The sequence below is a fragment of the Solanum verrucosum genome, unplaced genomic scaffold (assembly GCF_900185275.1).
Source record: "Solanum verrucosum unplaced genomic scaffold, falcon-dt-bn FXZP01000062.1, whole genome shotgun sequence".
Lineage (NCBI taxonomy): Eukaryota > Viridiplantae > Streptophyta > Magnoliopsida > Solanales > Solanaceae > Solanum > Solanum verrucosum.
In genome coordinates this window covers 2,999,523-3,021,062 of record NW_026020477.1, presented here as the reverse complement: position 1 = coordinate 3,021,062, position 21,540 = coordinate 2,999,523, and the positions used below count along the sequence as shown (strand labels likewise).

General features: G+C 36.9%; 1 protein-coding gene across 1 annotated transcript; it reads left to right on the top strand.

The window, feature by feature from the left end:
* The first annotated feature begins 5,701 nt into the window (after nt 1-5,701).
* LOC125809373 (disease resistance protein Roq1-like) lies at nt 5,702-8,257 on the top strand. The gene is made up of 3 exons (XM_049489029.1): nt 5,702-6,204; nt 6,589-7,639; nt 7,949-8,257. Exons 1-3 carry the CDS (start codon nt 5,702-5,704, stop codon nt 8,255-8,257), a joined length of 1,863 nt encoding a protein of 620 aa, XP_049344986.1.
* Nucleotides 8,258-21,540: the final 13,283 nt, after the last annotated feature.

Here is a 21,540-nt window from a genome sequence, read left to right as displayed (position 1 = left end):
CATATAGGACCATGTAGGTCTGCCCCTGTATATGCAAGATCCAAGGGCCCCTCATCTGAATGACGCTTTTTGTGTCCTTCGCTACTAGTTAAAGGACCTGGTCTAAGATTATTCATATCTTCATCACCATTCTTTGAGTTGATAACTTTCTATGATTCAGATAAGGGGACTTGCCCCAATTCTCGAAAGTCAGTAAGTGAATTTTACATAGCTCTTGGTGATTCTCCCGTCTCCCGGAAGTAAAAGAAGCAGAGTTCTATCTCCCTCAGCTTTATTGAAACTGAGTATTGGTCCATGTAGAGAGTTATAGCCGAGTTGACTTGGTTGGTACAATTATTCATTGATCTTTTGATTCCTATAGCTTCACTGGTTCCTCTTTATTAGGATAGCAAAGTTGCGATACATATTACTTAAATTCAATTTTTCATGAACGAACCAAGAATGTGGAGCTTTATTGTCATTTCGTTCGACAACAATTCATTGTTGATTTAATTTCACTCTCATTTTCTCTATCTTCGTCTCAATTAGCTGATTTATTCACCAAGCCCTTAATAGAGCCTCTTCACCATAACCTTCTGGGCAAGTTGGGTGTGTTTTCCTCCCTCTTGGGGGGGGGGGGGTGTTGGTGTAGATAATGGTGAAACAGTAATGAAGAAGAAGACATAGGTCTTCTAGGTGTGTTTCTTGTTTGAATAAGGCTTTTGGAAGATTAGTCATATATATATTTTTATTTCTTGTAATTGTCTTTAGTTATGTTAGATAAAGTAGGACACATTAGTTTGTTAGATAAAGTAGCATACGTTAATTTGTTAGATAAAGTAGAACACATTTCATAGTTGGTCAGTCACGTTTGTCATTATCTTTTCATAGTTTGTTATTCACGTATTTTGTGAGTTGTATATATACACATATGTACAGTGATGACAAATATACAAAAAAAAAGATTTTTTTCTCAATCAATTTCTTCCTATTTTTTCACACATCGCCACAACTTTCTCCCTTTTAAAAAAATTATGCATTGTCTGCCACCAATGAAATAATTAAATCTACTGAAACTAACAAAAACAGGCTGAGAAATATTATGCTTGTTCATGATATCCACTTAGTAAATTAACATCAACAAAAAAAAAGAAGTGAAAGAGAGCGCAACGTGCCCTTGCTTGGTGGGTTGTTAATTAATCAGTTCTAAGAGAATGCCATGTAGGACATGAAATTGCACTGACTAGGTTTTTTTTTGTCTAATTCCACTCCCAACTCTTGGATTGGTTTAAAAGAGGAATCATTTGAACCTACCTCTAATTTTAGCTTAGAAAAAATAAAGTGGCTCCTCCTCCTTTTTTGTTGTATCAATAATACAATTGTCACACTGATCACATAGGCTCTTTATTTATTTTTAATGCTATCCAATAGGATTTACTTTTTGCTTGTGTTTTAGTGAGGAGTTGGGTGATGTTTCAATCGCATTGACTTATTAAATTTTGGGGTGATTGTGTTTTAATAACAACCTATTTGATTAATAGATTTCCTTCCAAAGTTCTCAAATACAAAACACCTTATAAGATTCTTTTCAAGTCTAAACCAAATTATTAGAGTCTTAAGTGTTTTGGTTGTTTGTATTTTGCTTCCACTCTTTCACTTCATATGGTAAAGTTTGAACCTAGAGTTGTGTTATGTGTGTTTTTTTTGGATATTCTCATGGAAAGAAAGGTTTTAAGTTACTAAATCTTCAAATCAAGAAAATTTTTGTTTCAAGAGATATGATGTTTCATGAAAACATATTCCCTTTTACTCCTACTAAACTTGGTGAATGCACCAAATTTTTTCTATCTAAGGATTATACTGTTGGTTCTAAGGATCTTGTGCCTACTTTAGTTCCTCATGATCTGTCCGTAAAGGACAATTCTATCCTATTTTACCTATCACTAAGTCTGCTTTTCCTGATGATCATCATTCCGGTGTCTTTGAATCTCCATCTTTTCCTATTATTCATGCTAACATCCCCCCACCTTAAGTTCTCCTATGATTATAGATAATACTCTTAGTTAATATTCTAGGTCTCATAAAACACCTGATTATCTAAAGGATTATATCTGCAACACTTTGCTACTCACCAATGTCACCAGTTCTTGTTTTCTTTCCTCTGTTACTCTTCAATTTTCTTTTTCCAGTTTGTCTTCCACAAATCAAGCATTCATAAATTTCCTCTCAAATCTCCAAGAACCTACTAGCTACACTCAAGCTATGATGCACCCAGGTTGGAAAAATGCCATAGCTAATGAAATTGCAGCTCTTGAATTAAACAAAATTTGAAAGGTAGTAGAGTTACCACACGGGAGAAAGGCATTACCCTGTAAATGAGTGTATAAAATCAAACGACATTTAGATTGAAGCGTGAAAAGACTCAAAGCTCGATTGATAATTAGATGCGATATACAAAGAAAGGGAATATATATCAATGAAACATTTTCACCGGTTGTTAAAGTGACAACAATTAAGTGTATCTTGTCTATAACTATAAAAAAGAATTGGGGATTATTTCAACTTGATGTGGATAATGCATTTTTACATGAAGATTTAGATGAGGAGGTGTACATGAAATTTCCAGTCGGACTTACTCCTCCTTCCTCAAATCATGTTTGTAGGTTGAAGAAATCCCTTTACGGATTTCGACAAGCATCTCAGCAATGGTATACCAAATTGACTCCTGCCTTAAATTTCGAAGGTTTTACTCATTCGTTAACTGACTATTCCATGTTCTTTAAGAAAACAAATTCTTCTATATGCATTGTGGCTATCTATATAGATGATATCTTGTTAATATGAAATGATATAGAAGATATGAATGGACTTAAGGTCTTCCTGAATCAAGAGTTAAAAATTAAACCCTTGGGAAAATTGCACTATTTCCTTGGTATGGATTTTCTTCGCGAGCAGCGGGGTCTAATTCGCAGTCAACACAAGTTCACTTTGGATTTGCTGGCAGAATTTGATATTCTCAGCCTTATTCCAGTATCTTCCCCTTTTGATCCCACATCAAAATTGCTTGCTAATTCGGGTGATCGAATCAAAGACCCAACTTTGTATCGCCATCTACTTGGAAAGTTAAATTATCTCACACATATTTGCCTAGATCTTGCCTTTACAGTACACCATTTGAGCCAATATATGCAAGATCCAAGGGCCCGTTATCTGAATGACGCTCTCTATGTCCTTCACTACTTGTTGAAGAACCGAGATTATTCATGTCTTCATCACCATCCTTTGAGTTGATAGCTCTCTGTGATTCAAATTGGAGGACTTGACCCAATTCTCAAAAGTTAGTGAGTGGATTTTACATAGCTCTTGGTGATTCTCCTATCTCCTAGAAGTCAAAGAAGCAAAATTCTATTTCCCCTAACTCTGTTGAAGCTGAGTATCAGTCCATGAGGAGAGTTGTTGCTGAGTTGACTTGGTTGGTGCAATTATTGATTGATCTTTCGATTCCTATAGCTTTGTTGGTCCTCTTCACTCGGATAGCAAAGTTGCAATACATATTGCCAAGAATCCCATTTTTCTTGAGCGAACAAAGCATATGGAGCTTGATTGCCATTTCTTCCGACAACAATTCCCAGCTGGTTAATTTCACTCTCATTCTCTCCATCTTCGTCTCAGTTAGCCGATTTATTCACCAAGCCCTTAACAGAATCTCATCACCGTAACCTTCTGGTCAAGTTGGGAGTGTTCCCCCCCCCCCCCCCCCCCCCCAACTTTAGGGAGGAGGGGGGGGTGTTGGTGTAGATAATGGTGAAACAGTAATGAAGAAGACATAGATCTTCTAGGTGTGTTTCTTTGTCTGAAAAGGCTTATGGAAGATTAGTCATATATATTTTTTTAATTCCTTGCAATTATCTTTTGGTTATGTTAGATAAAGTAGGACACATTAGTTTGTTATATAAAGTAGGACACATTTCATAGTTGGTCAACCACGTTCGTCATTATCTTTTCATAGTTTGTTATTCACGTATTTCGTGAGTTGTATATACACATCTGTACAATGATGAAAATATACAAAAAAAATAAAAAAAATTCTCTCAATCAATTTCTTCCTATTTTTTCACATATCGCCACAACTTTCCTCCTTTAAAAAAACTATGCATTTCTAGACACCAATAACGATAGTTAGATCTATTGAAACTAACAAAAACAGATTGGGAAATATTATTGTTGTTCATGATATTTACTTAGTATATTAACATCAACAAAAAAAGAAGTGAAAGATAAAGGAAACCCAACAAAGTGATTAAACAATAATTGCTACGAACAAAATACAACGAGAAATATAGAAGAGTGGATATGAATTTCAACAACCCAATGAATCTGTAATATCATGTTACAAAAAGAGACAGAGAAACACAAAAAAATCTAAAGAATTGATAGGTCTCTACGTCGCTGGATACAAGAGACTACAACCCTATTTATACACCAGAAATTAAGAAGCAAAAAAAAAATAATCTAGAATATCTAAATATATATAATACTCAACCATAATTAAAATATCTCTACAATGTTTACCACATCTTAACAATTTCGATTATTTTGTTTAAAATTAAAGTCAAACTAAATAAAAAAAGTATGTCTTTTTTCTTTAATTTGATTTTTTAATTTTTTCATTTTCTATGAACACCCCTTCCCCTAGCAAATCAGAAAAAGATGGTGAAAAGAAGAAGAAAGGAAACGTCAGAACAAAATAATCAAAAGAGGGCGAAATATTTGACTCCCGATCCAACTACTCTCCATTCCACAGGTCAACTATCAAAGTTTCCTCCCAATTTTTATGGATTCTATAAAGTAGCATAATCTCTATGCATTTGAATTCTCTTTCAGCAAAAAAGGTATATTTTCTTGTAATTTTTTCTAATTCAAAAGCTCAATGAAGGTTCTTCAGTTTCCTTTTTTTTTTTTTTTTTTCTTTTTTGTGTTCTATTATAGAATGGAAAGTTTGGGTTTTTTTCTAATTCCACTCCCTACTCTTGGATTGGTTTAAAAGAGGAATCATCTGAACCTACCTTTAATTTTAGCTTAGAAAAAATAAAGTGGCTCCTCCTCCTTTTTTCTTGTATCAATTATACAATTGTCACACTGATCACATAGGCTCTTTATTTATTTTTAATGCTATCCAATAGGATTTACTTTTTGCTGGTGTTTTAGTGAGGAGTTGGGGTGATATTGAACTAATGATTGATTGTTTTATCTTTTGTTGTCTAGTTATAGGCTGCAAATTTATTTCATCTTTTATTAGTGCCTTGAAAAGATTATGACTTATCAGAACTGACATAGTTCACTACTTAATACTCCCGCCATTCCATTTTATATGACTTAGTTTGACTTGATATAGTGTTTAAGAAAGAAAGAAAGAGTTTTGAAACTTGTGATCTGAAATAAATGATACATATTTGTGTGATTATAAATCATTTCATAAGGATAAAATGAACATTTTAAAGTTAAATTGTTGCTTAATATAGAAATGTATCATTTTTTTTGACCGACTTAAAAGAAAAGTGAGTCATGTAAACTGGGACATAGCGAGTACAATTTTTGTTTGATTTCTTAATACTGTCAGATTGACAAATAGAAAATAGTTGTTGGAATGATCTGTTTATTGTCTTGTTAAGGGATTCTGGAATTCATTCTTTGACTGGACAAAAAAGCTATAGGGAGAAAGATGTCCTTCAACTCTGAAAGTTCATTACCACATTCCAAACAGTGGGATTATGATGTGTTTTTGAGTTTTAGAGGAGAAGATACTCGTAAGACCTTTGTCGCCCACCTTTATAGAGAATTAAGTCGAGCTGGAATCAATACCTTCAAAGATGATGAAACACTAAAAAGTGGTGTATCCATCTCACCTCAACTTGTGAGTTCCATAAAACGGTCAAGGTTTGCCATTCTCGTCTTCTCAGAGAACTATGCTTCATCCAAATGGTGCTTGGATGAGTTATCGAAGATTATGGAATGTCAACTTGAACTTGGGCAGGTAGTTGTACCAATCTTCTACGACATCACTCCGTCAGAAGTACGCTACCAGAGAAATAGTTTTGCTAAAGCCTTTTCCAGGTATGAGGAAGATTTCAAGGGTGACACCAACAAGGTGCATAACTGGAGGAAAGCTTTAAAAGAAGCAGCCGATTTGTCTGGCCATGATCTGCATGGAGCTACTTACAATGGGTCAGTAGCTATATTACTTCATTTTGTCAAGCATTTCTTCTATAATGGTTGTTGCACTTGCACATGTTTTCTTTGTACAACTCATGAACTTATTGAACTGCAAGTAACCCCATGCCACCTACTCCCTCACCTTTCGTAAATGTAAACTATGCAGATCAGTTAAAGTTCACTTGTTCTAGTAAGTAAGGTGAGTATCATCCTTTTTGTTCTTACAATCTATACATAATTCCTATTTGAAGATTCCAATTACATTCACACTCTCCTCAAATATTTTTTCAATATTTTGTTTTGTTTTACTCTATCTGTGTTTTATTTGTCTGTGTATTTTCTTTTATTCGAGTTCTTTTTTGCTCAGATTGTCATTGTCCTCTCTCTCTCGTGCAGAGACGAGTCTATATGCATTCAACATATTGTGAAAGATATATCTAATAAGTTGAGCCGAAAGTCAATGATCAGTGGCACTCTTGTGGGAGCAGAATCACAAATTCAAGCTGTACTTTCACTGTTGATGATGGAGTGTGAAGATGTTCGATTTATTGGGATTTTAGGGATGGGTGGTATTGGGAAGACCACCATTGCAAGGGCTATTTTTGATAGTATTTCTCATCAATTTGAAGGTGCTTGTTTTGTTGTAAACGTTAAAGAAAATCAACCTAAGCTGGGATTGTTGTCTCTACAAAAGACTCTGGTTTCTGAGGTGTTGACAGTTGAATCTGTGAATATAGCTGATGAATATGGTGGAATTGATATGATCAGAAAAAGGCTTGGTTCTAAGAAGGTTTTAGTAGTTCTTGATGATGTGGATCACCAAGACCAGTTGGATGGGTTAGCTGGACACCGTAATTGGTTTGGTGGAGGCAGTAGAATTATTATAACAGCAAGGGATAAACACTTATTTCGGGACTGTGATGGAACTTATAGTGTTGGCTTACTAGCTGAAGCTGAAGCGATTCAGCTGTTTAGTTGGCATGCTTTTAGAAAGACATCTCCTAACAGTGATTTTCAGCAGCTCTCTCAATGGGTGGCACAGTACGCCGGTGGCCTTCCCCTGGCGCTTAAAGTCATAGGTTCCTTCCTGTGTGGACGGAGCATGAAGCAGTGGAGAGATGCACTAGATACACTGAAAGGTATTCCAGAAGATGAAATTATTTCAAAGCTTAAGATAAGTTGTGATGGACTGGAGGATGCACATAAGCAAGTTTTTCTAGACTTAGCATGTTCCCTTATACCAGGTCCTGCTTATATTAGAAAACTGTACCCTGAAATAATAATAGCTGTCCTGATTGAGAAGTCCCTCCTTTTTGAGTCATCATTTGAAAGGATTGCGATGCATGATTTGATTCGAGAAATGGGACGACGCGTTGCACTGCAACAATACCCAAGGAAAAGGATATGGCTTCATGAAGATATTGCTGATGTTTTAACAGAAAATACGGTATCAAACTTATTTTGAGAAATTTTATAAATTATAAGTCATTAATTTACGATATTCTGTTCTTGCCTTGAGGAAAATGAGGCAATGTATTAAGCTTTTAAATGAGGTTAAAAGCATTTTCAAACCATACACCTATTAAGTACTCTTTTAAAAATGTATTTTCCAGAGGATGGATGGAAATGGATTCCTGCATTTACTTAGAAAATAGAAAATTACTCTTTGATGGGTTCTTTCAAAGAAGCTTTAGACTCAATTATCACATGCAAGTATAAAAGCTGCTCCGGTAATGCAATTTTTGAATCCTCTCAGGGTGTAGAAGCAGTAGAAGGCATATTAATTCCATTGAAGTCTGATGCAGAGGAAGATACTATACACCTGAGCAATGAAGTCTTTAGACATATGAAGCGACTAAGAGTATTCATTAAACCATATCACATGAACTTCATGCATTTGTGTGCTCATGAGCCTATAAATTTCCTTCCTAACAGCTTATGCTGGTTTGATTGGTCGTATTATCCTTCAGCATCGTTGCCAAAAGATTTTAAACCACCAAAACTGGTGGGCCTTATTATGCGTTGCAGTTATGTGGTTAACCTTTGGAAGGAGTCGAAGGTATGATTTGTGTGAGAAATATAGGAAAAGAATATTATTGAATTGTTGTTGTTTACATTATTACATTGAGACCCTATTTATAGACCCTAGAATACAATCCTTTACCAAGTAGGATACTATTTAGTATTCCTATTTCTATTTCTATTTCTATTCCTATTCCTGTTCTAATAGGATTGTATAAACTTATTCTTATTCTAATAGGATTGTATAAATCTATTCCTATTCTAACACTCCCCCTCAAGCTAGTGCATACAATTCATGTACCTAGCTTGTTACAAATGTAATTAACACGAGGACCGATGAGGGACTTGGTGAGATATCTGCAAGTTGATCACTCGACTTCACAAATTTGACAATCAATCTCAATGGGCTTGGTCTTCTCATGAAATACTGAATTTGATGCATAATGCCGATAAAACAGAGAGTGATAAAATTACAGTGTTGAACTTCCCAAACCAAGCTTGCAAAAACTATTTCAGACCATAGAGTGACTTACATAATCAACATACAAGGCTACTAAACTCCCCCTGAGCAACAAATTAGGTGGTTGCTCCATATAGACTTCTTCACAATGCAACGGTCGCCGGAAGTGCTCAAAATCTAGTATAAAGTGTATGGATCATGTTGGAATCAATAGACGTCTCAATATTTAACAAGAAAGTCACCGAAAAATTGGCTGGAACATGCTCATATGCCGGAGTATTGATTTGATGGATAAAAGTGGTCACAATCTAAGAAATAAAATTATATGGGTAGGGTTGGAATGATGTCACGACCCAACTAGAAAATAGAAATTATATAGGATAGTTCGAATTGATGGAATGACCCCCATTGAAAAAGAGAAATAATATGGGTAGGGTCGGAATGATGGCACAACCCTAATGAAAAAGAAAAATAATATGGGTAGGATTGGAATGATGGCACAACCCTACGCAAATCTGATTTGAGGAGTCACCGGAAAGACGAATGGGAATATGCAAATCAAATCTGAGGAGTCACTAAAAAGACATGATGCTATGCAACTCAGATATGAGAAAGTAGTTCGGTAAAATCCACGGTACTACACAAATTAATTATGAAAAGTAGTCCGGAGAGATGCACGGTGCTACGCAAATAAGATATGCAAAAAAAGGTAGTCACCGGAAGGATGTCACGGTGCTACACAAATTATATATGAAAAAGTAGTCACTGGAATGATGGCACAGTGCTACACAAATTAAATATGAAAAAGTAGTCACCGGAATGATGACACGGTGCTACAAAAATTAAATATGAAAAAAGTAGTCACCGGAATGATGGCACGGTGCTACACAAATTAGATATAAAAAAGTAGTCACTGAAAAGATGGCACGGTGCTACAAGTTAGATATAAGAAAGTAGTCACCGGAATGATGGCACAGTGCTTAAATAAATCAAATATGAGAAAATAGTCACCGGAAAGATACATGGTGACCCAACTTTTGCTAACATAATTGTTGGCCAGACGGGCGGCATATATGAGTAATAGCCGCCCGCCGGCAGCGGAATCACTTTGATCGTTTACCAAGATCGTAGAGGCTCTGATACCATGTGAGAAATATAGGAAAAGAATATTATTGAATTGTTGTTGTTTACATTATTACATTGAGACCCTATTTATAGACCCTAGAATACAATCCTTTACCAAGTAGGATACTATTTAGTATTCCTATTTCTATTTCTATTTCTATTCCTATTCCTGTTCTAATAGGATTGTATAAACTTATTCTTATTCTAATAGGATTGTATAAATCTATTCCTATTCTAACAGACTCATTTAACTTCTTGTTTTCCTTCAATCAGGTGAAAATTAGTTTTCTTGAATATTTTTTTTGATATTAGTATTATTTGACTCCTTTCTTTTGATGATCATACTTGCAAACTGTGCAAGGAATTGGAGAGAATAACTTGTGTCTTATTCAATAGGTAAACATGTATAAATACAATAATATTAGAAGCTAACTAAGGAAAGAAATAAAGAGGAAATCCTAAAGATATGCTATCTATCTATATCTTTGTACAATATCAAGAAAGAGATCTATATACATTTTGTAACACTCCCCCCTCAAGCTGGAGCATGTATATTGATCATGCCCAGCTTGTTACAAGGTAATTTACTCGAGCTCTATGCAATGTCTTCATGAACAAATCAACCACTTGTTCTCCTGTCTTCACGTAGCCCGTAGATATCAAGTTTTCCTGAATCTTCTCACGAATAAAATGACAATCAACCTCAATATGTTTCGTTTTTTCATGATATACCAGATTTGAAGCAATATGAAGCACAACTTGATTATCACACCAAAGTTTTGATGAAGTAGAATGCTTCAATCCAATTTCAGTTAAAAGATGATGTATCCACATGATTTCACATGTAGAATGTGCCATTGCACTATACTCGGATTCTGTACTGGACCGAGATACAACGTTTTGTTTCTTACTTTTCCATGACACCAAGTTTCCACCAACAAAAGCACAATAACCAGTAGTAGATCTTCGATCAATCTTGGATCCAGCCCAACCTGCATCTCCGAAACACTCAATGTGAGAGTGTCCATGATTGCTATACAATATACCAAGTCCAGGGGCTCCTTTTAAATAACATAAGATTTGTTCTAAAGCTGCCCTATGTCTGACTGTGGGTGTGGACTTGAACTGACTAACCACACTTACTGCAAAGGCGATATCTGGACGAGTCACAATGAGATAATTTAATTTCCCAATCAACTTTCTATACCGTTCTGGATCTTCAAATGGATAGTCATCATCTTTCATAAGATGCACATTAGGAACCATTGGAGTACTGCAAGGCTTGGCAGCCAACTTTCCAGTTTCTGCCAGTAGGTCAAGAATATTCTCTCTGACATAGAAAAATACCCTTCTTGCTTCTAGATACTTCTATTCCCAAGAAGTATTTAAGTTGTCCCAAGTCTTTTGTATGAAACTTAGTATGTAAGAAAGACTTGAGAGAAGAGATACCAGCAAAATCACATCCAGTAATGACAATGTCATCGATATATACAACAAGGAGAATAGTTCCAGTAACAGATTTCATATAAAAGACTGAATGATCACATTTGCTCTTTTCCAATCCGAACTCCTGAACTACCTCGCTAAATTTTCCAAACCAAGCTCGAGGACTCTGTTTCAAGCCATACAAGGACTTCTTCAAGTGACAAACCTTTCCATACTCCCCCTGAGCAACAAAACCATGCGGTTGCTCCATATAAACCTCTTCGTGGAGATCACTATGAAGGAACGCATTCTTAATATCCAACTGATGTAACGGCCAATTCTCAGAAGTAGCTAGAGAAATGAACAAGCGGACAAAAGTGAGTTTGGCAACCGGAGAGAAGGTATCTGAATAATCCACCCCATAAGTCTGAGCATACCCTTTGGCCACAAGTCTAGCCTTAAGTCTTGCCACAGAGCCAACTTTGACTGTGAATACCCATTTGCTTCCCACTGCTTTCTTTCCACTAGGTAAGTCTACCAGATCACATGTGTGATTTTCCTCTAAGGCATGTATTTCCTCAAGCATTGCTTTAGACCATCCAGGATGATTCAAAGCCTCCTTAACAGTTTTGGGTACAGATATAGAGTTCAGAGATACAATCAAAGATCTAGATGCGGGAGATAACTAACCGTAGGAAACAAAATTACCAATGGAATATATGGATTTGCAAGTGCATGTACCTTTGCGAAGAGCAATAGAAAGGTCAATATTTTCGATAGGATCACTTGGAGGAGGATCTGATGACGAAGGAGTTGGTGCAACATAGGTATCATTAGTCTCCCGCCTCCTAGAGTAAACCTGAACAACGGGCAGCCTTGTTGGAGCTGATGGAACTGGCGCTGAAGGCACAATAGTAGATTGGTGCTCAATTGAAGAATCAGGCGATGTATGAGAAACATCATTTGATTGTTCTGGAATGGCCCTAGTAACTTGGTACACTAACCACTCATCTTCCTCCCCCTGACTTGTAGAAATGGTAGGTGCATAGAAGAATGGTGTAGCCTTCGAAAAGGCTACATCAATTGATACCAAATATTTTCCAAGTTCAGTAGAGTAACAACGATATCCTTTCTGAAGGAGAGAATATCCGAAGAAAACACACTTCAAGGCCTTGGGATCCAACTTGGTAACTGATGGTCGAACATCTCTAACATAACAAGTGCTTCCAAATACATTAGGTTCCACCGGAAATAGGGACTTATTTGGAAAAAGAATGTTATAGGGTACATTACCTACAAGCACAGTAGATGGCATGCGATTAATCAGGAAACAAGTTGTAGAGATTGCATCGGCCCAAAACTGTTTAGGAACCTTTGTTTGAAACAATAGTGCCCGAGCTGTCTCAAGTAGATGCCTATTTTTTCTTTCAGCAACTCCATTCTGAGAAGGTGTATCAACACAAGATGACTGGTGGAGAATCCCATGTTGCCTCATATACGGCTGAAATGATTCTGACATGTATTCTTTAGCATTATCACTCCTTAGCACGGTAGTATTAAATTGAGTTTTAACTTCAGCGAAAACGCACAAAAATGGGAAAACACTTCAGATCTATTCTTCATAAAGTATATCCACGTCATTCTAGAAAAGTAATCCACAAAAGTAACAAAATATTTATGTCCAGTTTTGGAAACAACAGGACATGGTCCCAAACATCAGAATGAACTAACTCAAAAGTTGACTCTACTCGCTTATCAACCCTTGGACTTAACGAGGTGTGATGGTGTTTAGCAAATCGACATGATTCACAATCCAAGAAAGAAATATTTTGAAACTCGGGACAAAGCTTCTTCAACAACGGTAGTGAAGGATGTCCCAATCGACAATGTACTTCAAATGGAGAAATAACACCTGAGCATGCAACAGACCGAGGTTCCCATTCATCAAGGATGTAGAGATCATCATATACATGTCCTTTACCAATAACCTGATTTGTTCCAATGTCACGAAACAGACAATAATCGGGAAAGAACGAGATATAACAGTTAAGGTCTCTCGTAATTTACTAACATAAATCAAATTAAAGGCCAATTTTGGGAGACTTAAGACAGATGACAGGGTAATAGATGAGGTTGGTTTAACAGTTCCAGATCCAACACTGGTACAAGTTGATCCATCCGCTACAATAATTGGAGATGGTGCTTTGTGTGGCTGGAGGTTAGAAAAAGTATTAGGGTTACCTGTCATGTGATTTCTGGCGCCTGAATCAATCACCCATTTATTTGAAGAGGTAATAAGGCACACTTTCCCTGACTCGACAAAAGTAGTAACTAAGTAGATTTCTGATACTGAACGAATCTAGCATAATCTTCTGACGAAACCAAAACTTTTTTATCCGATGATGGCCAACGAGCAACATCAACCTTACTATTACGCTTATCTGAACTCTTCCATTCTTCTCCCTTATTATCATTCGTTCTCACAATATCAACCCAAATTAACAAAGAAATCACCAAAACTCACAATATAAAGGTTTTAAAAAGAGAATAGTCAACTTCACAAAACGGCACAACTCAAGTAGAGAAAACCCGAGAAAACCAAATAACCCAAAACAGAGTTCAGATGGTTCGAATACCCAGCAGTTCATAGAGTAACAAGAAACTAAAATATGAATAGCCAAAGGCTCTGGACAGAAAACCAATCAAGCAACAGAGAGGAAATTTGAACCACCAGCAGCAAAGATCATACAGTCTGGCTCAAAACAGACCAAACAGCAGCAGAGAAAGGAATTCAAACTAAAGTATCACCAAAAGAAAGATTCCAGAACCTGGATCTTGATGTTAAATCTTCAAAATGTGGTCCAATGATAAGAAACCACCATAAATCCATTGGGAATCTTAAGGCAACGTCAAATCAGTAAGACAGACCACCAGTGGTGAAGTCACGTGAACCAGAAATATGGCAGCGGCTAATTCCGGCAACCACCAGTGGTGAGGCTCGAGAACCACACTTCAAGTCTCACAATTCCAGTTATGCTCTTATACCATGTGCAAGGAATTGGAGAGAATAATTTGTGTCTTATTCGATAGGTTAACATGTATAAATACAATAATATTATAAGCTAACTAAGGAAAGAAATAAAGAGGAAATCCTAAAGATATGCTATCTATCTATATCTTTGTACAGTATCAAGAAAGAGATTTTTATACATTCTGTAACACAAACTAACTCTTATACATATATTGTCAATGCTTTTTTCTATCTTTTTGGCTGAATACCTCACTATCACATAAACTTGACACAGTTTGTTTATTGCATGCATAAACTTTTTGTAGTCCTGATTACCCCCTAAACACGGTTTTTTGATAGCCTCGACAACCCTGGATGCTGATATGGAAAAGAGTGTGCATTGAAGAAAAATAAAACAATAGCTTTCAAGTGGAGTATTTTCCAACGGCCTATTACCACAGTCATATACAGTGGTTTATTTGGCTCAACTGTGTATTTCTTCTTGCTTCTTTTTAATATATAATGCATATTTTAACCAACTTGATATTTAAGAGACTAGAAGTTTAGGCATGTATTGGAGGTAATGGTGTAATGCAGACTTAGAGGCATAATTGTGTATATTCATTGGTTGGTTAATTTGTTGATTAATTAGTTAGCAGTGCAAGTAGTTAGTTACAGAAATCAGACATGTATATATAGTGACATACTTCACATTTTGTATATCGGTTTTATGAAATACAATCAGAAATTCCCCAAATTAATTCTCTCTGCTTGAGTTTAAACATGGTATCAGAGCCAATTGCATTGGTCACAAAATCCTTTAGCCAAACAGGAGGCTTTGAGGATCTGGTAGACTGCCTTGTCCTTTGCTCAACTACCATCTCATTAGGAATAACTGGATTTGGAATAATAGCATCAATAACACCATCTGCAGGCCCCACATCAACATCACCTTGTGCATCCTCTAAGTCTGCATTTGCATTATCAACACTTGCATTGTCATGTATCTCCAAGTGAGGAACATCTTCTGCCAGCACCCTTTCCTCATCAAAAACAATATCATTTGCAGGAAATATTGGTGGATGGAGTTTCTCCTTCTGTGCAGCAAAAGGAAATATACCTTCTTTGGAAATGACATCTCTGCTGACTAATAACCTTTTTTCGGTCAAGCTATAAACAATGTAACCTTTCTGAGTAGCTGAGTATCCCAACAACACACATGCCTCAGCCCTGGGTGAAAATTTATCATCTCTAAGTAGCGTGGTGGCATAACATAAACAACCAATGGTTCTTATATGAGTTAAACTAGGTTGATGACCATGAAAAATAGTATATGGTGATTGACCCTTCAATGTTGCAGTTGGCATTCTATTTATCAAATAGACAACAGATAATACACATTCTCCCCAAAGTTTTATTGTTATAGATCCTGTAAATCTAAGGGCCCTTGCCACCTCTAAGATGTGTCTATGTTTTCTCTCAACCACCCCACTCAGTTGAGGGGTGTGTGGGCAGCTACTCTTATGAATTATTCCCAAAGACTCAAACAATGCCCTACAATCCTTGTTGAAAAATTCAGTCCCATTGTCTGATCTAATCTTCTTAACATACTTACTGAACTGGTTATTAACTAAAGTAAGAAAACACTTGAGTGTAACAAAAACATCACTTTTCAATTTCATCAAAAACACCCAAGTCATTCTTGAGTGATCATCAGCAACAGTTAAGAAATACCTAAAACCAGTATGAGTAGGGGTCCTATATGGACCCCAAACATCTATGCGAAGTAAATCAAAAACAGCATATGATCTAGACAAGCTTGAAGGAAAGGGCAGTCTAGTTTGTCTAGAGCTATATAGTGGACAAACTGGAAATTTATTACAAGCTTCTTCATCTGTGAATCTTTTAAGTAAAGAAAAATGCTTTAATACTCTCACTGGAGGATGACCAAGTCTGTTAGGCCATACAATACCCTCTGAATTCTCTGTTTGTGCCATTAAACCTTGCTCCACATGCCTGACCTTTTCTGAAAGATGACTGGGAAAGTAATAAAGGCCTCCCCTCTCTTTACCAGTCCCCTTCACCTTCCCATTGAAGAGGTCCTGAAATACACAGTGCTTAGGAAAAAAGGTTACAGAACAATTCAGTTGCCTGGTCAATTGAGATACTGAAAGTAGGTCAAACTTAAACTCAGGGACAACCTATACATTATTCAAGACATCACCAGTTGGTAGCCTGCAATTACCAGTATGACCAACTAAGGTAGTTTGGCCATTTGGAAGGTGTACTTTCTTATCTACACTTGCACTAGAGTTGATATTTCATTTAAAACTCTAATATTATGAGTCATGTGGCAAGTTACTCTGGAATCCACTATCCATTCTATACTAGCACCTGGCAAGTTACTACTAGCACTTGCAGTGTTTGCCACATGCTGCTCCTTATCAATGTTGTCAATATTTCCTCCAAAAGTACTGGTTGACAGCTTGTTAGCTGATCCTTGCCCTGGATATGCTGAACCATGATTCATGAATCCAAATTCATCTCTAGGATCCCTGTTAGCATAAGCATGATTAGCTATATCTCTCCCAGCATTCCCTGTGCCTGTTGACCCCCCCCCCCCCCCCCCCCCCCCGGTCCAGGTTTCTTTTTGAACTTCTAATCAGCTGGGTATCCAATCAGCTTGAAACATATGTCCTTAGTGTGTCCATGTAACTTGCAATAGTCACAAATAAGATGCCAGTTTTTCTTCTGCCTGGGATTATAATATCCACCATTACTTCCAGATCCATCATCTGTATATCCACCTCTCCCGGTGTACATAGCCATTGACTCATTCGAATAATGAGTACCTCTTCCTCTATCAGCATACAATGCCATGGATTCATTCGAATGATGAGTACCTTTTCCTCTGTCAGCATACAAAGCCATTGATTCATTTACATCATCACCAATCCTAGATCCAGCTGTTGCTCGTTGGCTTTCATCAGCCACTATCATAGCATAAGCCTTACTTACACTGGGCATGGGATTCATCATCAAAATCTGACTACAAGCATGACTGTACACCTCACTTAGTCCCATTAGAAAAGCAAATAATCGTAGGAACTGTAAATGATCAACATATGTTCTAGATTTATTGCAGTTACAGGCAGGTGGAGGGACCAGTGCATCGAATTCATCCCATAAGAGGCGTAATTTGGTGAAATACCCTGAAACTGTCAAATTACCTTGATTAAGAGTGCAAATCTCGCGATGAAGTTGATAGCTTCTAGATCCATTGACTTTGTTGAATCGTTCATTCAGATCTGCCCAGACCATAGCTGCGTCTGATGCATACACAATTCCACTCAATAGCTCCTTGGATACGGTGTTCATGATCCATGCTAACACAAATGCATTGCATTTCTCCCATTGTTCCTCCAACTTTAGATTATTATCTGATTTTCGACATGTTCCGAGAACAAAACCAAGTTTACTTTTGGCCCTAAGATTGATATCATGGATCTGCTCCATAGTGAGTAGTTCTCAACAAGGACTCATTAAGACCATATACATCAACACTAAAGACCAGCAGGCAGATTTTCTCACTAAAGCACTTGGTCGATCACAGCATGATTTTCTCTTGGCCAAGCTTGGAGTCCTGAACATTTTCAGTACATCCAGCTTGAGGGAGGGTATTGGAGATAATGGTGTAATGCAGACTTAGAGGCATAATTATGTATATTCATTAGTTGGTTAATTTGTTGATTAGTTAGTTAGGAGTGCAAGTAGTTAGTTATAGAAATCAGTTAGGTGTCAGACATGTATATATAGTGACATACTTCACATTTTGTATATCAGTTTTATGAAATACAATCAGAAATTCCCCAAATTAATTCTCTCTGCTTGAGTTTGAACAGCATGCAATGAACAAACCGTGCTAAGTGTTGTGAGGTGACAAGGTATTCTGCCATTCTTTTTTCAATTAGAAACAACTTTTGTTATGTGTTGCACATGACAATTCCCAAAACAAAACAGAGATCAAAATACTAGATCATTGTTTTCGAGTCTTTTGTAAATCTATAGCTAAGACCATATTTTCATCTGTGTACAAAAGCTATCGCCGTAGATATCTACATGAATTTAATGTTGTACTTGTATTCATAGATGTCATTTCTTGTTTGAAACAGCGTTTAAACAGGTTAACTCTTCTTGATTTGAGTGACTCCCAAAAATTGATCCAAATTTCAGACCTTTCTGGATGTCCAAATTTGGAGAAGCTATTCCTTAGTCGTTGTACTCAGCTGGTAGAGGTCCATCAATCTGTCGGAGCCCTCAAAAATCTTATGAGTTTAGTAGTGGAAGGTTGTGAAAAACTTGAAAGGCTTCCCACTAAGTTACAGTCTGAGTCTCTTGAAATTCTAAATTTTTCTGGATGTCGGAGTTTGATAAAAGTTCCAGAAGTTCAGCAAAATGTGAATCGCTTATCAGAATTCAAGAAGACATACTTTCGTGTATCTACATCATCATTTGAACATGGCAATTCTCTGAGCTATATAGATATGTGTGACTGCATTCACATTGAAATTCTCCCTACCAGCATTTGCAGGTTGAAGAATTTGAAGTTCCTTTACCTCATTCAGTGTTCTAAACTAAAAACCTTGCCGGAAAATATTGGTGATCTAGAAAACATTGAGGGGCTTGATGCAACTGGCACAGCAATCTGGCACACCCCAAATTCCTTCATAAGCTTGAGGAAACTGAAGTTCCTATCTTTTCGAAAAGTACCAAGGACTTTTCATGTGCACGATTTATGCAGTTGGGGCACATGTTCTGCCCAGCTTGATTTGAACTTTCAGCTTCCCAGTGTTTTATCTATCTTCTGCAGACTTGAAAGACTGGATCTTAGTGCTTGCAATTTATTTGATGGCAGTGTTCCTGAAGATCTTGGATGTTTGGCCTCACTATTAGAGTTAAATCTGAGCAGAAATAGCTTCACCTATTTACCTAAAAGCATTGTGTTACTTAAGCACCTTCGATACCTTGACTTAACATATTGTGAAAATCTTAAAGAGCTGCCAGAGCTTCCTCTTAGTATAATGAAATTGTTTGCTGATGATCGTTTTGCTTTGCAAAGCATTCAAAAATTACCAACCATGTACAAAGAGTTGTACATGGTCTCCTTCGCTAACTGGAAGATGCAGGAGATGTGGTATGCTTCACGCAGGGAAAGTTCTGTTTTGCAGGTGGGAAATTGTCAAAAGGAAGACATGAATGCGATGCTACAAAAAATTCTCTTTTCTTTTCTTTCAATGATGCAGCTAAAGGTATGTTTTCTTTTCCTCATTGAATATGTTTTTTTTTTTGAGATTTCGAGCATGGAATGATGATCTTGTTCATTGTGAAAGTGTAAATAATAAACTAATGCTGCAATAGCTCCAAAGCTTTTGTCTAGTGGTAAGACGCAACTTGTGATGTGTGAGTTAGGCGCATGTCACATGAGCGAATCCTGCCACACACAAAAGCATGGTATTTTGATGATGAAGGGTAAAGGGGTGGGCTAACTATCTACCGAGTTTTGAACTGTGTGCCATTGGCCCTAGGATCTTTCTTGGTTATCCAAAAGAAAAAAGCTAAATACTTATTGCTACATTATTATTGTTGCAGTCGGGTTTTGACAATGAATTCCAAGGGGGAAAGTTTTCTATTCTCTTCCCTAGAAGTTCTCCAAGTGATGAGGTTCTCTGGTGGTTTAACTATCGCCAGACACATTCAAGGACGATTTCCATCAAATTGAAGAAACACTGGTTTAATGATAAGTTCATGGGATTTGCTATGTATTGTGGGCTTCCTTTCCAATTGCCAAAACTCTCTCGTGCTCGGCATTCAGCATTCAGTTTGTGCTTGGGTTTTGGAATCAAAACCAAATTGGTGCCGGAACAGGCTTCTTTGGATCGACCCACACTTGAAGATATTATCTATTTGGAGGTGTCAAATGCAGTTTCAAGTGATCGTCATGACTGCTTTGTCTTCTTACAATTTGATAAGACAAAGGTATACTTTAAAGGAAAAGGCAAAGAACTCTTTTCGGTAAATAGTCCAAATGACTACTGTAGATTTGAGGCATCTTTAGATAGTCGAATATCAGCTAGTTGGGGAATTCGTCCATTATATGCAGATGATATTGAGGTGATGAGGTTGAAATGGAAAAGCCAACTTATGAAACAGGATTCATAAGTAATAACAGAGGAAATTCAATATTTTGTTTTTTTGGTAAGACTTCTTATTGAGACCTACCAATTCTCCCGAGATGCTTATCTTTCTCTGAAGACTTAACTCACTTATTCTTGAATTGTAAATACTCTCAGCTCGTCTAGGGGGATCAAGATTGGGCCTAAACTTTGAAGTTGGGAACACGATTCTAGTTCATCATGAAGATGTAATTTTCTCTTTTACTGTCCTGTGGGTGATCTGGAAGCACACGAACAAGATAATACATTAAAGAGCAGTTTTTGCTCCCTCAGAGATTACCTCCACTGACATTAAAGAACACTTTAGATTTCCAAATTTTGAATCGACAGAAGAAGAGGTTCCGAAGGAGTGGCCGGGAAGAAACATCTGTGGATCTTAAAGCTCTGTGTCCATTTTGATATAGAGTTAAGGATGACAATGTGCTTGTACGGGAGCTTGGAAAGAGGAACAAGAACGGGCTGGAGTGGCATCATAGGGCTTAGACTGACATTACAAGCAGAAGTACATGCCTTTGAGTACTCAATGAGATGGATTTCGGTAGTTTCTTAAGTCATAATTTGTTTAGAAATGACACCTTGGTTAAGCAACATCAAGGATGGGATTGCTGTTCAGATTCAGACATATCTATATGTTGCATGAATGCCTGGATAATGTCAAAAGATATCCAGGAAAGTTGTTAAGAGTTCCCAGTTAAGCAGCTTCAGCTGCGAATGAAGATGGCAGAAAAATGGCCATGATGACTTGCATGGATGTACTCCACTCTGCCATTTGATGACCATAAATAGCTTGGGCTTATTGTGGAGTTTTATTTCGCAAGTGTAATAAGCAATCTCCTCCCTAGTGTAAGACTTAACTGGGACAGTTTGAATGTGAGTAGAATCTTAGAGAATAGCAGCAAATCTATGTGTTAGAACAATCTGATTATTAGGGATTTTGATGTATGCTATAGGAGTGTACAAAACCCCAGCTATACTTGCTTTGGTTTTAACTTAATGTCAACCGACACCAAGCCAACCTGACATTATATATACTAGTTCGTTGATACGTGCGTTGCATGTAATTACCAATTCTG

Excerpts from the sequence above, each read along its gene's own strand:
- LOC125809373 (XM_049489029.1), top strand. The coding sequence starts at position 5,702 with ATGTCCTTCAACTCTGAAAGTTCATTACCACATTCCAAACAGTGGGAT. Across the intron at positions 6,205-6,588 it reads CATGGAGCTACTTACAATGG|AGACGAGTCTATATGCATTC; the intron begins GTCAGTAGCTAT and ends TCTCTCGTGCAG. Across the intron at positions 7,640-7,948 it reads ATGTTTTAACAGAAAATACG|GGTGTAGAAGCAGTAGAAGG; the intron begins GTATCAAACTTA and ends GAATCCTCTCAG.